Below are 17,965 nucleotides of genomic sequence, written 5' to 3' on the forward strand. Positions count from 1 at the left end.
AAAAATGTTCCTGCATTTATACTTCACTAAGAAAAAATATAGTTTTTTTCCAAAAATGCTTTTTTTAAATAATTATTCAGTAATAATTAACACTTCATGTAGTAGTCAATCGAATTCCCATCATTTTTGAATACAAGTTTCATTCATAACTAATACGATTTTCTATATTTCTTGCTCTAAGCTTGTTTTAGAATGATTTGATTGCTTTCTTGAACTTTACAACTGATTAATAATCAGTTCAATCGGGATAACGTCTGGAGAAAGCGATATTTGAATGACCTCTGATGGGTATGATAACGCGAAGCAGTAGTCGTCAGTTGCAAAGTTCAAGAAAGCAATCAAATCTTTCTAAAACAAGCTTAGAGCAAGAAATATAGAAAATCGTAATGACTAAATGGCGAAGCGAATGAAACTTGTACTCAAAAATGATAGGAATTCGATTGACTGATAAATGTAGTGTTGAAAAGTACCGGATTTTACTTAAATAATGCATTTTTTGGGAAAAACTATATTTTTTTAGTGAACGTTTAAATGCAGGAGCAACTTTTTCACTTAAACTGCCATAACCAACTAATAAAACGCACCAAAGCTTAAGGGACACATTTTTTACTTAAATTGCCATAACAAACGAACAAGATGCACCATGGTTTCCAAACTTCGATAAAAAATCGTTCATTAAGTTTCAAAACAAACACTGAAAATTTGGTGCAGTTCGTTTGAACGAAAAAAAAGTTATTCTGTAAAAACAGAGTGAACGTATAATTGTGGGACACACTGTATGTACCATTGTGAAATTGACCCATCTGTTTCGACAGATTTGCAGCCTTGATGTATAGAACAATTGCAGGGCTAGGATCCCAATGATATTGGTTTAAATATGAGACCGCCTTATCCTCTCAACCACCAGGTTGAATTTCGTCAAATTTGACCCTTTTTACTAGTGAATATTGAGAAAATATTTCAAATTCGATCCTGCTATGAATCATTTCGCTAAACAAAGGTTTACGGTGTATGGAGTAGGTTAGTCTCCATATTGGAATTGCAAGGAAACGGTGAGCGAAATTCGGCAACTTCAAAAGTTTGATAACCACACTTAGAACAGACACCACAGCGGTTCAATCGCTGTTAATTCTCCCAGCCTATTGGTAGGCAGTTAACAGAGCTCATTATCCCTTTGTCAGTTCCCGTTGTCCGGTAGGCAATAGACCTATCCGAGAACCTAGCCAACAAAACCACACTCGGGTTTTGTAACAGGTAGCCGAATGGTGGCCTGTATTCAGCACCAATACATACACGGAGTAAGCCATATAAACCCTCAGTACATTTCGACTAACGATCGTATTATTCTCCCAGAGTTTACTCAGAACGGTTGCTTGTTTGAGAAAGGGGTGAAGCCGCCAACGCAAACCGACCGAAACACTTCGATCTATTGTATAGCGCTAATAAAATACCAACAAACGGTCGAGCGTCTGCAATTGTTTCGCGATCCTTGGCGGGGATTTTTTGTTCCGCTCGTTTCAGCCCAATATTCCCGATAATGATTACCGGTGACATATTTATAATTAAATTTGTGATTTAGTGCTTTTCTTGAAAGGTTATGTGATTTTTGTTAATTTTGCATGCGCGATCAGTCCTGTTTGAGGAATGTACCGGACGTGTCATTATTAAAAAGGCCCACAAACCACAGCGCGCGAAAATCAAATGCCAATGTGAAAACAAATTAGCCGCTACTGTGTTGTGTCTGTGAATTGGTGTTACTTATTAGAGAATCGATCTATTCACAATCCCGGAACGAACCGCAAGCTTTCGGCCATGGCAGGTGTTGTAAATCGATCATTTATTGGCGATCAAGATGGGACCGCTACTGGCATAGCCTCACCACTGGGGGTCGCCGGCAATGGACTGCCAGTGGCGGTGGTGGAGACCACCTCGAACGAAACCAGTTCCGGATCCGGCGAGCGAGAAAAATGGGACAAAGGTGTGGAGTTTCTGCTGTCCTGCATTGCCATGTCGGTGGGACTGGGCAATGTGTGGAAATTCCCCTCGACGGCGTTCAAAAACGGTGGCGGAGCTTTCGTGATCCCCTACCTGATTGTGCTGCTCATCGTGGGACGGCCAATCTACTACCTGGAGATGGTGATGGGTCAATTCTCCAGCCGGGGAAGTGTGAAAGTGTACGACGTCTCGCCGATTATGAGAGGTAGGTTAGCCGTCTGCAGGTCAAACAAGAGTTAGGCAATTTAAACTAAACCCCGGTGCATTAGTGCGGAATGTTACCTGTTTGCGATTACGGTTGGTAGAGTTGAGTTATGCGTTGCCGGCTGTGTCAATTGATTTGACAAACATATAGATTGTTCTTGTGTAGCTGGTGTAATTACACTTCCCTCAGCGTATACATACGCCTCGGTTGCCTGGAAGTTTTCTGACACGTTGAATATTTTGCCATATTCGTACTGAAGGATGAAGGGCGGCTTCTTCAACTTCTCAGTCGAATCGGTTTCGCTTATCTCAATCGAACTCGTTTGTCTGCGGGTATTTTGCACTAGATTTATTTTAAACTAATTATTAAATGATTCATTCTATCAATTATAGTATAATTATCATAAGAACGATCTGTTTGTAAGGTTATTTCCCTCATTATACAACTATATTCAAGTTCTTGGACTTGTTCATCGGTGCGAATATAATTTCTGTATATAGAACGAAATTTTAAAAAAAGTTTGTGCTTTTGAGCAAAATTTTCAAAAATTGATTTGTAAGTATTTAGATTTTAAACTATAATTTATATACACAGTCGCACGGCATCAAAAGTTACCGATACGACTGTGTACCAACAAAAAAAAACAAAGGTGTAGATATTAAGATATTTGGATTGCTAGTAAGCAAAATACATACCTTTCATATAACTAAGGTGTAATTTATACGTTAATCAGACTCACAATTAGTGTGAAGTTAATTTGATATTGAGTGACAGTCTCAACTTCAAAAATTAATGTAAATGTTGTTTTAACACAATTTTGCTATCAAAATCTCTTTTCATTCGATGCATTTTTAAGGAATTTGCATTCCCAAGAAATGCGATACAACTTATCGACGTGATTTCTGTACCATTGTGGATCAAAAATAATCAAATTAACTGAATACGAATTCAATTTTTCTGTGCACTTCACAATTGTTTCAAATTGATGTGACTTTGTGATTGGTTCAATTTATTAAGATCATAATTTAGAATAACATCACTACACGCAGTTTTCCTACAACTTCTAGGTTACGAGATGTGAAATATGAAAAAAGGAACCTCATTATTTCACTATCTGGAACAGGTACGTGCATATACTTTGCATATCGACGATATACATGATTCACGATGTCGAGGGTAGTGTGCATTCTAGCGCATTATTATATGAAAAATGCGCACTACTTCCGACGTGATTTCATTGTTCAAAACCAGAGAAAACACGATTGTGGCTTTCAGTTCACAACTGCAACCATAATATTAAACAATGGTTTTGGATATCACGACACACATGAAATTCAAGGTTATAAGTATAACCTCCAAAAATAGTCAACAAGGCGTTATAACGACCAAAGGTAAATTTAAAAAAAATGCATCATAACATCTAAGGGACCATTCATAAATTACGTAACGCTTTTAGGGGGGGGTACGACAAGTTGTGACAAGTTGTGACATAGGGGGGAGGGGGTGCTAACTAGATCATTACGTAACATGTTTTCATCGAAGAAAAAAAATTTTTTCTTGGAATTTGTTACGTAACAGGGGAGGGGGGGGATGGAAAAATTTGTGACAATTTGTTACATAGGGGGAGGGGGGAGTCAATTTTGGGCAATTTTTGCGTTACGTTATTTATGAATGGTCCCTAAGATCATCCCAACGGAACACCTGTAAGCACTATTTAATTCTAGTGAAACCAGCCACAACCAGTTTTAAATGAAACAACCGATAATGAGTTGCGATCGGTTGTTTTATTTGAACCGAAATTCTGACAGAAACCTCAAACCAGCTCGAATTCTGGATGGGCTTTACTGGAATGAAACCATCTTCTTTGGCAACTACCGATTGAGCCAACCCCATATAAGGTGTTTATACGCGATGAAAGACTTTAAGCAGAAAGTCGAAAGATGTTATATTAACATCTTAGAGGGCCAATATCTTTTGAAATTATATTTTTGGTACGGGTTTAGCGAGTAGTTGCCTGCAATAGATATCTGATGTCAATACAAATCCAAAATCGATTCCATCTGCTGAGAAAATTCTTTTTGCCCCCACTATGTATTAATTTTTTAACAAGCCTTAGAGAAGATGCCGGAAATTACTAAGCGCTGTACTGATTTAATGATTATTTAAATAGTATTATCAATCTGAAACGACTTTGTACAATCTAATAAGTCAAAAAGCTTGCGATTCGATTATTTTCGATTTATTACTATATTGTACAAAAGATCATATATTTCCGTGCAAAAAACATCGTTCTTTTGACTGAATTTTCAATTGTGGAATGAAAAGTTTTTCTTCCACATTTTAAAATTTACCTTAAATAATATTATCTAGCAAAATATCAACATGATAATGCTCTTGCATCTATTAATTGTTGCCGAAAATGATAAATGTATGAGCCTTACTTGGGTGCTCTCTCTGTCACACCTTGATTCACTCTCTAACTATCCACATGAGGCTTACTTTTGTGCTCACCTTTTCCGTTCCTTGCTAGGCTTACTTTTGTGCTTGACTCTAACATACCATGTGAAGTAGACTTGGATGCTCATCCTATCACCTGATTCACTCTCAATCATACCACTCTATTACACCCCTGTCGCTCCCCCTGGCATCCCATGTGGGACAATTTTTCTTGGGCTCCACTTTTAACACACCATGTAAGGCTTACTTGGGTGCTCACCGTTTTCATACCTTGTGAGACTGACTTGGACGCTCACCCTTTCGTTGCCAGTCGTTGCGCCAAGCCTGCCTCAGCATGAACAGTCCATTCGCTCACTTTTCTGCACTCGGCTTTTTTCGCTCCAACTAACCAATCACTAGTTAGTCGTGCCCGTCGTCTGTTGCTCGGTGCGCCAAATTCCCTGTAGCCTACAGGCAATCTTGGTGGTTGCAGTCGAGACTGCATTCCACTTCTCCACCGATTGACACATCCGCTGAATAAGGGTATCAGGGGTTGTATCCCTGCCGCAGACGTCAAGCATTGCTCTTCTTTCGACGTCGAACCGATGACATACGAACAGTATGTGTTCGGCAGTTTCGTCTACACCTGGGTAGTCAGGGCAGGCGGTGACCTCCGCGTGCCCGAACCTGTGGAGGTACTGTCGAAAGCAGCCATGGCCTGACAGGAATTGTGTGAACTTCCCCATGGGGTCTGCCCACCCAACTCGATATGTTAGGTATCAGCCGGTGGGTTCACCTACCTTTCGAGGAGTTATCCCACTCACGCTGCCATCTGGTAACCGAAGCCACCTTGGTGCGCTCGCGGGCTCCTCTATTTCCACGTAGCTCAAAGCACTCCTCATTTTCCCGAATGATCAGCCCAGGCCCGTAGCCAGGATTTTGTTTCGGGAGGGGCTTAAAAATTATTGCATAAATGTATTAATTCTGATGACTTGAAACAATCACTGGAAACTGAACGTAATTATGAAAAGTTCTTAGTGAAAACAATTCCAAAAATAAGACAATAGACACTAAAAACTCTAATAATATGTTGCCTGTTACAAGAAAGGCTATAGTGCATCGACGAATTAAATTTGATTATTTTTGATTTACAAGTTAGAAATTTCTCTAGTTACAAAAATGAATAGTCAAGAGCTCAAAGTATTAAGGGCTGCTTGAAAATGCTACGCTGCATGCTACGCTGCTTGAAAATGCTACACATTCGATACACCTTTACAATTTCTAGAAGACGCTAAATTGGAATGAGTAGAAAAATATCCAAAAACCCGTCTCATGAAACTTTACACGCATTTGCTAATCAGAAGAACGAAACCAACGTCAAGGTTGTCCCCATGAATAGGAATATATCAGTGTGAAATCAAAGTTTACCGTTGCAAAGAATGTCCGAACAAAGTGAATGTCGAAATTTGCTTCAAATCTTCTGATAAGGCAGGCGATTTGTAGATGCAGAAAATAGGTTCAACTCCTATTTTCATGATCAGGTTTCTTTCTACTATTACTAGCTCTTTGACTTCATCCGAAGTTTGCGTTAACTCGACTTTATGAAATTTTCAATTTAAATGATACTGATCATGTCGTAATCAAAACAATCCTGAAAAAAACACATGTTTTTTCATTTGACTCTCATAGGTAATGGGTTAAAGACTATCTTCGACAACATTATCAGGCAACTCAGAATAACTATCTTTTTATCTATTTAAGTTGATTCTTTTTAGGTACTTTTTATATCATTGTACTTATGAATTAAAAATATCGTAGACTGATTTTCCTAGATCCCTAAAACTATAGTAAAAGTCAAAATGTAAAGTGAGTGCAAAAACTACTGATTTCACTACAAAGCAAGAATGCCTTAGCTCTATTGACTTTTGACAATCTTGCAAAACCGTTGTAACTTGAGAAGATTACCTAGATTAAGTAAATATTATATTTGAACATTTTGGTTTTATTTATTTATTTGAAGGTTTTATTTCGGAATTCGTGGGGTTTTGGACAATGTCAAATATATATTTCAATGATTTAATCTACTAATGGAAACTACCCAGAATTTAATCTACTGAGCGAAACTGCTCAGAATCTATTCACAAATCGAAAGAAAATTACTTAGCACTGATTACTCAATGCTTCTAATTTACATAAAATTTGGTAAATATAACATTGATGACACCACCAAAATAACTAGAGACTATAAACATAGATAATAATTTCAGCATCACTTGCTTCCGACACATGGAAGAGAACACATCGCACTTGCACCTAATTTGCCGAGGCTTTCTTTTAGAGTTGTCTGTTTTAAATTACAGCAAATTATCCGTTTCCTGTAAAACTTTTGCAAAACTCTTTGCCAATTCATTAAACAAATATGAACACTAATCTGTTTAGTAATAGGTTTGTTTGTGAATAAAAATAATTAGCTCTTGATTTTTTTCAATCATCATCAAGATTGGAAGAGATGTATGATTTCTTGAAGAAAGTTGTAATGTTTGTCTGATTACATGTTTGTTTTATCACTATTTGGGAAAAAGTTTCAATTAAAGTTGTTGCACCTAACGCAACGAAGACGAAATGAGAAGATCAGAGCGCAATTCGGAAAGAACTCGTGTTGAGTGTATAGTAAAGATAGAAGAGTGATCTTGAGTCGATTTAGATTGGTTGATTTTTTCCTCTCTTTGCTCTCTTATTTAAGATTATCTCTCTCATTTTATTCCATGACGAGCAAAAACGGAACGAAAGACTGTCACATACTTAAGACATGAAATCGAAACTGTTATCCCAACTTATTGACTTATAGATTCAATCAGTCCCAACATTTTAGTCCCTCTTCGTGATTGCCTATTATTTTACCACTTTTTGCCCGGTCCACTTTTAAAAGAATTTTTTTTGCACGTTTGTCGAAGATATCACGGATTTACGGATTAACAGTGTATTAGTACGGAACGAATTACTCGTAACAATGAAATGAAGCGTTAATAAAAATGGTATTGCGTTAAAATGACGCGAAATGAAAATTCTATTCTCGGCTCAATCGTTCTCAGATAAATTGAAATACTTTTTGTGTAGCGCAGAGTAGTGTACAGAGAACAGAGTGTACAGTGTGCACTGACCTAATACAGAAATTCAAAATTGTGTGCAATTCAAAAACTTATCATTTAAAAATAACAAACTGGGTCGTGGGTCTTTTATATATTTCCTTATGTAAACAATAAAAATAATATAACGAGTTTATGTGGTTGTCCTACAGATCTCGCGCAAGCGCTTAGCCATTGCACGTGGAAACCTGTTTACGAGGCGAGGAAATATTTTTTTCCTCACCAACTATGTCTTGGGGGGGAGTAGTTCATTTCTATCTCGCTATTGTACATTTCCGTGTCATCATCGTAGTTGCTGCCTTTATGTTCGCGAATATCTTCCTTGCTTTTCGCCCTCAATAATTGCCCTTCCAAATAGATTCCATTTCTCCCAGATGTGACATTAATCTGCGAGTAAGCGGTATCCGATCTTGTAGCGGAACATTCATTTTCTCATAGTCCATATACAGAAGGATCTTAATTATAGCATTGTCACACACAACCTTGTGCTTTAAGTTGTGCGAAATGAATGGTTTCGTCTGCACTAATTTGTTGAGCGCTAAATGCCTGCCATGGTAGAACTGGATAGAGCCGGTTTCCGAAAGTCTAATCTCTATTTACACCTTCAGGATGCGAATGATCAATAATTTTATAATCACCGCATTTGGCTGGAGCACCAATTCTTGCTTCTGCTAATCACTAATCTCGACAGATTATTACAGCTACAATTAAAGTAACAGTCTCTTGTATTCTTCAGACAAGGCACACAATATAAAAGTTACTTTTTTGTTGTTCGCTTCGCACTGGCTCGAGCAAAAGCATAAAGCACACTGAATTTCGTGACCATTGCCTTCGGTGGTTAGAAATAGCCTTCTTTAACTTTTTCTCAATAATTTGTTCAAACCAAATAAGCAACAAGTTTTGTTAAAAGTCACCGGTTTTTTAAATTTATTTTTGAAAAATTTCGGGGGGGGGGCTTTAGCCCCCTAGCCCCCCCTCTGGCTACGTGCCTGGATCAGCCCGACTGGTATCATGCTCGCTATCACGCAGGATGCATCGTGTGATACCGTGCAGTAAGAAGATATCACTCTGAGGCACATCACGCGATAGGTGCTCTCCAGTTTCTGTAGGTAACTGATTACCCACAGTGCTCTTCACCATGACGGGCCGCCATACCTGAGGATAGATACGGCAACGCCTGCCAGTAGCCTACGTCACCTTTGAGCTGTTTGACATCATCATCGATAGTGCCGCAACAGCAGTCGACGCTCTCTTACATGTATAGTCGACATGGCTGCCGAAGGTCAGCTTGTCGTCTATAATGACTCCGAGAGACTTCAGACTCCGCTGTGAGGTGATCACGACTTCTCCTACACGGATAACAGCATGTTGTGCCGACTTGCGGTTGTTGACGATAACTACCTCCGTCTTATGCTGAGCGAGCTCCAGGCCTCTCGCGCTCATCCATTCCTCCGCCGTGCTAATCGCGTGTTCTGCGGTTAGTTCTACCTCAGGAATTGACTCCCTGTAGACCTCCAAGGTTACGTCGTCAGCAAAGCCGACGATCTTGACCCCAGGAGGGAACTTCAGTCTCAGAACCCCGTCATACATGAGGTTCCATAGCACCGGGCCTAGGATCGAGCCCTGCGGGACTCCGGCGGTAATCGGAACCCTTTTCTGACCGGCATCGCTCTCGTATAGCAGTACGCGGTTCTGGAAGTAACTTTCCAGGATCCGGTACAGACCCACCGGTAGGCTAAGCCGGTGTAACGAGAGCGCGATGGCATCCCAGCTTGCGCTGTTGAATGCGTTCTGTCACTAACGCACAGTATGGAATGCCTCGCCTTTTTCGTTCGACCGCTATCTCGGCAGTCTTTATCACTGAGTTGATAGCGTCCACCGTGGACTTACCCTTCCGAAAGCCAAACTGGTTGCTTGACAGGCCGTCCGCGCCTTCTGAGTACGGGGTTAGCCTGTTGAGGATTATCCTCTCAAGCAATTTGCCAGTCGTGTCGATCAGACAGATTGGTCTGTACGCCGATGGGTCGCCTGGCGGCTTCTCGGGCTTCAGCAACAGCACCAATTTCTGCCTTTTCCATCTATCGGGGAAACGGCACTCGTCAAGGCATCTCTGCATAACTAGCCTGAACATGTTAGGGTTCGCTATGATCGCTGCCTTGAGAGCGCTGTTTGGAACTCCATCCGGCCCTGGAGCTTTGTTCATTGCTAGGGAATTAGCCACTGTGTGTAGTTCTTCATTCGTCACTGGAGCCACCATTTCGGCCGCGCCCGCGCCCGCGCTGATGGCCAGGGGCTTGTGGCTCGAGACTGGAAGAGTGCTTCGATAATCGTCGCCAACCGGTCCGGAGACCGTTCCGGTGGTAAAGAGCCCTCTTTGGTTTTGGCCATCACAATCCGGTAGGCGTCACCCCACGGATTCGCGTTAGCACTCTCACACAGGTTGTCGAAACACGCTCTCTTTCTGCTTTTAATGGCCTTGTTAAGGGCCAATTTCGCAGCTCGAAACACTTCACGGCGGTTCTCTCTTGCATCCTCGGTGCGGGCTCTTTGCATCCTACGTCTAGCTCTGAGGCAGGCTGATCGTAGAGCTGCAATCTCGGCACTCCACCAGTATACCGGACATCTGCCGTTTCTAGGCAGGGTTTTCCTCGACATAGTGGCGTCGCACGCGCGTTATAGGACGGCTACCAGCGCATCCCCGCTTAGACTGTCGGTGTTGGCCTCCAGTCCCAGGGTTGCGGTGAAAGCTTCGATGTCGAAGTGATTGGACTTCCACCCGCGTACATGGTAGGGATCTCCCGCCCTCGGATGCTGCACACCATAGTTGATCCTTAAGCGAAATGCTAAATGATCGCTATGGGTGTAGCCCTCGTCTACTCTCCATTCCATGCCTGGAACCAGACCCGGGCTGGCAAAGGTTATGTCAATCCATGCCACCCCGTTTCTACGAAATGTGCTAGCGGAGCCATTATTGGCTAACACAGCGTCGAGTTTCGCAAACGCCTCCAGTAGCGCTTGGCCCCTGCTTTTTGTACAGCGGCTGCCCGACACTACTGCCATTACTACCAGTTTCCGTCCCACTAGGTCTGGTGAAAGCCTGTCGATCATCTGGTTGAACTGTTCTATGGGCCACCTTGGTGGAGCATAGCAGCTATAATAGAACACACCATTGATCTTGGCAATCGCAACACCCTCCGCGGAGGAGTGTATTACCTCTTGAACCGGGAACCGTCCCGTTGTACAGATTGCCACCATCCCAGACCCGTCCGACACCCAATTGCCGTTGCCGGTAGGGATGATGTACGGGTCGGATAGGAGGGCGACATCTGTCCTCGACTCCGAGACCGACTGCCACAACAGCTGTTGGGTTGCTGCACAATGGTTATGGTTTAGCTGTGTGACGTTCACGGCTTCTTCTTATTTTCCTCACCGAAGGGACACGAAGGTCCACCCATAGCATGGTTACGGGTTTGCTTCTTAGCGGTGCAGATAAGGCACTTGTGCGCCTTAGTGCAACCCCGCTCCTTATGCCCCTCCTCGCCGCAGCGACGACATAGTTTGCTTCTGTCTATGTTCTTGCACTCGTAGGCTTTGTGGCCGAACTCAAGGCACCGATAGCACCTATCCACTGAAGGCGGCTGGGGTATGCTAACTGGACATACTGACTGCCGATCTTCAGTTTTCCTATCACGGTAACCTTTTTTGCTTCCGCTTTCAGTAGCCTGAGGTAGGCTACTTGCGTGCCGGAGGGTCCCGCTCTCAAGCACACAGAGGCCCGCTCAATTACTACGCCACATTGTTCTTTGACGGCTGCGACGACGTCATCTGCGATCGTGAACTCGTCCAGTTGCTTACACTGGAGAGTCATTTCCGCCCCTAACGACCTCACTTGGGCGCCTTCACCCAGGACCTCTTAGGCCAAGGCCTTGTATACCGCACTAGATTGTGCGCCTCGCTTCAGCACCAAGAGCATTTCGCCTGTATTGATGCGTCTCGCGCTGCGCACGTCTTGCCCGAGAGCCGAGAGGCTTTCGGCCGCCCGTATTGACTTTAGGACGCCGGCATATTCTTTTTAATAAGAAAAAGGAACTATTTTCATTTGTACCATATAATCCTTCTATATCAAACAATATGAGTAATTTTTTGGCTCTTGGTAGTACATTGTTCTGTTCGGGAACTGGAGTCACAATATGCCTTGCAAGTTAAGAAGTGTGTTGTGTTGTTAGACCGACTTTGTCCTTTTCAAACGTTCGATTCAAACCCGCAAGGTATCTGGAAAATGTTCGAACATGCGATTGTCAAAGATCTTGAATGTCGAATATTTCCAGAGTGTGAAAAGTATTATAATTCAAGAAAATTCGAAGATGGTTAACTCGGAGCTATGCGTACGATAAGCGTAACAGCTGGAACTCAGAATAAATTCATGCCAGAAGAGGTTATAAACTCTTTTAAATTCTACATCACAAGAAAATAGATTCAAATGAAGTGGAATATAGCACATAGATCTAAATACTGGTCGCAGTGGTTCGTCTCAAACAAAAAAAAACCGGAATATAGTAAAGCAGATCATGTGGACCAAATTGGAGTTACTGTATATCTGACAACAGTTATTTTTTCTACTGGGCGAGATTGGCATGCAATTAAAATTCTGCAGATGATTACAGTTAAATTTTGTCATGAGTTTTCTTGTAATAATTCTATACATATCGTTTTCGCTATCTTATTATTTGATAAATTAACAATTCAATTTTTTAATTACGATAATCATGATAAGGTCTTATGTAGGGGGAGGGGGAGTTCACCAAAATCTTACGAGCTCTTATCTCGGGGGAGGTTGAAAAGCTCTAAAAAAGCCTTACGTAATCAGTGTACGGCCCCTTATGACGCACATGTACTGCCTCATAGCGTCTCAGGTCATATCGTCCCAAAAAAGTGAGCGTCATAACGTCCGGGACATTATGCCGTATGGGAGCGTGTCATAAGTCCTGAAAGCAAGAATGCGTCATAACATCCGAAGTTATTATTGTGTCACATCGTCCGAAATTAGTTCTGCGTCATAATGTCCGGGAAATTATGACGCACTCCGATATTGGGATGGTATGACGTAGAGGTATTCGGTCATAAAGTTCGGGATAATATAACGCACACATATTTTTGCGCACGTCGTAATATCCCAGGTCGTACGGCATTGGGACATTATGACGCAGTTCTTATGCTTATAATATCCGAAACTATAAGTGCATTACAGTGATCACGAAATCAACTTCGACATAAGATCTGAAAACGAACGTGCGTCACAACGTCAGGGACATTGTGACGCACAAGGGGTGGGTCATAAGATCTGAAAACGTCTGCGTCATAAAATCGCAAAGCTGTTTTCGGATATTATGACGCAGTCTGGTGCGTCATAATGTCCCAGACATTATGACGCGCCCTGCTTTGGGAACTTTTATAACTTTATGACGTTATGACGAAGTTCTTATGCGTCAGGATGTCCGAAACTATGAGTGCGTCATTGAATCCGGGACTTTATGACGCAGTGCCTCTGCGCCCTAACACCTCAATATCGTGTAAACGATACAATCCCGGATATTGTGACGCAGTACGGATTTCGGACGCTGTGACACTACGATGATAGCGGTCTTTGGGACATACATTTATTTTCAGAGCTTATGACGCTCCCTTGTGGGTCAAAATGACAGATCCCTATTAAAATATTATTGAAGGTCATTTAACAGTAGCAAAATTCTACAACTAAATACAATACCATGATCTGTGCTATACTTTTAAGCTATTTTATTATTTCAAATAATCAATTATCTCATTAACAGATTGGCAATTCTTGGCTGATCCATCTAGCAAAAATAGGCTGGTCGGTCCAGAAAATATATAATCAAATCGAGTAGCTCCATATTGAGGACTGTGATGAGGAGCTTTGGTAAACATCTTTAGATTAAGTATTTCTTTTTCGATTAATGTCCAAAAAAAAACTAAAAAATTACAGTGTTATAAACCCGGTTCAAGTTTGAAACTAAAACAATGAATTTAGTGCCTGTTCTGCAGCGTTTTAATTTATATAGGTGTATTATTGTGGAACAAGAACTCAAACAATTACATCCCCAGTATAGCGGTTTGTATACACCACCGTTCTATTTGCTGCTTGATTTAAAACGTTAGAACTATCTTTTAAATACATAGAGCAGGCTAGATACGCAGCTTGGATAAACTGGTGAAACATAATCCAAGTCCATAAGTCCAGTAACTCTTAAGACATGGCTTGAATTTTAAACTTGAATTTTAAACTAATAAGGACACCCGCTCAAACAGCTGCTGGAAGAGCAAGTTCTAGTTTTAAAATTTTCAGTTTTATGTCATAGAGCTGTCAAAATTATGAATCTGGAACTGAACTACACCCGAACGCGTCCATAGGTCGTTACTTGACTCGAAATTATTTTCCCCAATCAATCGACTCTGAGTGTATGTGTTGAATACTCTTTATACATTCGAAACAGCTCCGAATGTATTTCAAATCAAGCAACAACGAGAAGGACAGCGTATACCAGTTATACAGTTCGAAACAAAACTGTTCGAAACAATAAATCGAAAAGCTCTGCTGGGTATGTGATTGTTTCCGTTCCAATTCCACTTTGAAACTCCCGTATAAAATACTACGCTGCTGAGCATGTCCTAAGGAATTCAATCGATATAAAATTATAATGCAAACCTGTAATAAAAATACATCAGTGTTTTCTCTTGGTCAGATGGCTTTTGGGTTGACTACCAAGAATCACTATAAATTATCTGGTAACTTGTTGAAAACAAATCAACAGTAAAATTTCTCTAACATAACTCATTCTCCTCGCCCAGCAATTTCTCCAACTAATCCTCGCCTTTCTGTAGACGCAAATCCAGTTGAGTCCGCCCGTGCTTTAGAAATAACTACAGAAGCATGTCTTCAGAAGCTTTCGTGATAAATATATGCGAAAAATGAAACATATGTGCCAAGAGGCTTGTTACTCTACGTACCTACAAACCGCCGAAAATATGGATTGACGCAACGCACACACAAGCTTAAAAATATTTTTTTTCTTCAAACACAATCACATACGTCACACCCTGCAGTATTGAACTCAATTCAAAACCATCCCACCCATCCATTTTGCAAATCATTCTATGACACCATGCTGGTAGCCAAAAAATTCATACGCGGTTGAACTGTGTCTCCGCTGCCGAAAATCCGCAGCGTCTACCGCTTATTGTAGCGTCCAGAAGCTATATCCATGATGATACTCGTTAGGCATAAGGGCAAAATCTGAATCAAACAGGCACCTCTATTCATAGCTTTTCAGGTTTGGTTAAGCCACTTAGGTGCTTCCTTTTTACGGAACTGCCTGAAGTAGCTGCCTAGTTGATAGAAATGTTCGCCATGAACTTTCAAATTCTACCGATTTTCAATAGACTACTTTTACCGCACAGATAATAAACTATTACCAATATTTAAGTTAGGCGTTTCCGAATCGGTGGGTGCATAAATGATTTATATCCAGCTAGTAATAGCGTAGAAACTTTACATAGTTTCGTGACATTTCCAATGTCAAAATAACCATATCTTTCTCCTTTCACTCCGCAGGAATCGGCATCGGCCAAATGATCGCCATGTCCATCGTGATTTCGTACTACGCCGCCACGATCGCCGTAGCGATCCGGTACTTCTTTGCATCGTTCGCCAGCGAACTCCCGTGGGCCAAATGTGATCCCTCGTGGACCGATGTAAACTGTATCGACTCGATTAGCATGACAAGCAAATCGAGCTTCATCAACTCGACACTTCCAGTAGAAACTTCCGCCGAACTGTACTACACCCGCTCGGTAACGGGGGAGGCGTATCTGGTTGGAAACGAGATAGGACTACCGGACTGGCGTCTGGGGCTTTGCTTACTGTTCATCTGGGTCTGCATGACCTTCATGTTGATCAAGGGTATCAGAGGTTCCGGAAAGATTTCCTACTTCCTAGCACTGTTTCCGTACGTGATTATGGTGTTCTTTGCTGTGTACTGTTTCTCGTTGGAGGGAGCTATGGATGGCTTGCTGTACTTCATCAAACCAGACTGGCAGCAACTGCTGAACCCAACGGTGTGGAAAGAGGCCGTTTCACAGTGTTTCTTCTCCCTGTCAATTTGCTTTGGAGGTGTGATCGCCTATTCGTCGTTCAACAATTTTTCCAACAACATCTACCGGGATGCGTTGATCATATCCTGGTTGGACACGTTTACCTCCCTGCTCGCCGGAGCGATTGTATTTGCAATCATCGGTCACCTAGGAGTGATTACCAATGAGACAGATTACACGAAGGTGGTCTACCCGGGAAGTGGTCTCACGTTCATCACGTATCCGGATGCGCTGGCTAAATTCCAGCATGTACCAAATTTGTTTTCGCTGCTGTTCTTCTTCATGCTCTTTGTGCTGGGAATTGGAAGTAACACAGGAATCATCACCAGCGTTATAACGGCTATTCGGGATGAGTTTCCGGGTCTGAAAAATTGGAAAATCGTTTTGGTGATTAGCGTGTTTGGTTTTTCTTCAGGATTGTTGTTCATCACACCGGTAAAAGACCTTAATAATAGTAAGAGATTATTCGATGACATATTTTTTATTTCTTCTAGGCGGCCTCACGCATCATCGATTATTTTGATTTCTATGGAGTGACGTACGTTACACTGACACTGGCCGTAGCCGAACTTGCCTGTTTCTGCTGGATTTACGGCGTTCGAAGAATTTGTCATGACATCGAGTTTATGCTCGGCAGTAAAACCAATATTCTGTGGCGCGTGTGCTGGAAGTACATCACACCAACTGTTATTACCGTTATATTGGTGGTGACTTTCATTACTGGCAAAGAACCGGAAGGTTTCTCCTTCGGATATCATGGTGGGTGCAATAATATTGTACTCTCATCACTCACTAGTGTAACACTTTGTTTTTGTTTCGACAGTTCTAGGATGGCTGCTTTACACCGTTTCAATAGCCCCGCTACCAATTATGGCCATTTGGGCTGTGACATCTCAACCGAAGGGCAGCATTAAGCAAAGGATAGTAGCTGCAAGCCGCCCGCTGGCCGATTGGGGCCCGGAAAACATTTCGCTGAAGAAGAAATATGACGATTTTACTGAAGACCACCAGCGATTTGGTTCACGGAACGTTTTTCAGCGGGTTTTGTTCGGTCGAGAGAAGGTTTATTCCGTTAATATTTAGATGAAATGCTTTCGTTTTACAGTAGATTTAGGACAACATTCATTTGCTTAATAGTGATGATTTCATTCACTTGTGATTTTACCTCTAACTTATTGTAATGTTTTACCAACGAATAGACGATATTTTCGCGAGTCAGTCAGTATTAGAATTTTACTTGCGCTAATCATAAGCTTGGATAGGTTCATCGTTTATTGTTCAGCTAGTTCGTTCGCTCTAGGTTAGAGGAATTACATATCTTACCCAATCAGACCTTTCAACCCATTGCCCCAGCCATGACTGAAATAGTTCTCACCCACTACTGCGGAAGATTGAAGGGCTAGATAGACGAACACGCGTGAGCAGTAGGTACAATCAGCACTATCATAGTCAAGATCATGAAAGTCATTACCATACAAGCTTACGTTTGCTGACTAGTAATAGGTGGAATGATCGGACATAAGGGTGTATCTGCGGAAAATGATCTAAGCATTATTTAGCTGCATGTTTTAATTGATATTTTCCTCTAGGTTGATGATTTTTGTTTAGTCGATATGTAAGTTTATTTCCTAAGAGATGACCTCTGAATAAAGCTTTGTTAATAATAAACGCAACTGACAATGATCGAGTGTTTTGCTTACTAATGGGAAATTATTCCATTTATTTAACTAGTTCCATACAGGATAGACAAGCCCTAATTTATCTTATAAGTGGGTTAAGCTGTAAAAAATGGAAATTCTTTTTGGGTGATGAGAATGAACCTAGTGTGAATCGTGCTGAATAGAATAAACATGTACAACTTTGTATTCAAGAACGCGTGTGACTCATTAGATTCAATATCTCACCATTAAATTCTTTTTTTTTTCAAAGTTCTAGGAAAATGTTTTCAAATGTATGTAAAACCTATAAAACAATAATTACGATCACTCACGCTTGTGCCTGGGCCTACATAGAT

The 17,965-nt window shown here is 41.4% G+C and overlaps 1 protein-coding gene across 1 annotated transcript; it reads left to right on the plus strand.

Annotated features, from left to right (window-relative positions):
- Nucleotides 1–1,354: 1,354 nt before the first annotated feature.
- LOC131691521 (sodium-dependent nutrient amino acid transporter 1-like) lies at nt 1,355–17,634 on the plus strand. The gene is made up of 4 exons (XM_058978028.1): nt 1,355–2,200; nt 15,413–16,386; nt 16,446–16,710; nt 16,775–17,634. The coding sequence occupies exons 1-4, from the start codon at nt 1,813–1,815 to the stop codon at nt 17,032–17,034; spliced, it is 1,887 nt and encodes a 628-aa protein (XP_058834011.1). The 5' UTR covers nt 1,355–1,812; the 3' UTR covers nt 17,035–17,634.
- The last annotated feature ends 331 nt before the right edge of the window (nt 17,635–17,965 follow it).

The sequence above is a fragment of the Topomyia yanbarensis genome, chromosome 3 (assembly GCF_030247195.1).
Source record: "Topomyia yanbarensis strain Yona2022 chromosome 3, ASM3024719v1, whole genome shotgun sequence".
Lineage (NCBI taxonomy): Eukaryota > Metazoa > Arthropoda > Insecta > Diptera > Culicidae > Topomyia > Topomyia yanbarensis.

Excerpts from the sequence above, each read along its gene's own strand:
- LOC131691521 (XM_058978028.1), top strand. The coding sequence starts at position 1,813 with ATGGCAGGTGTTGTAAATCGATCATTTATTGGCGATCAAGATGGGACC. Across the intron at positions 2,201-15,412 it reads CGTCTCGCCGATTATGAGAG|GAATCGGCATCGGCCAAATG; the intron begins GTAGGTTAGCCG and ends TTCACTCCGCAG. Across the intron at positions 16,387-16,445 it reads GATTGTTGTTCATCACACCG|GCGGCCTCACGCATCATCGA; the intron begins GTAAAAGACCTT and ends TATTTCTTCTAG.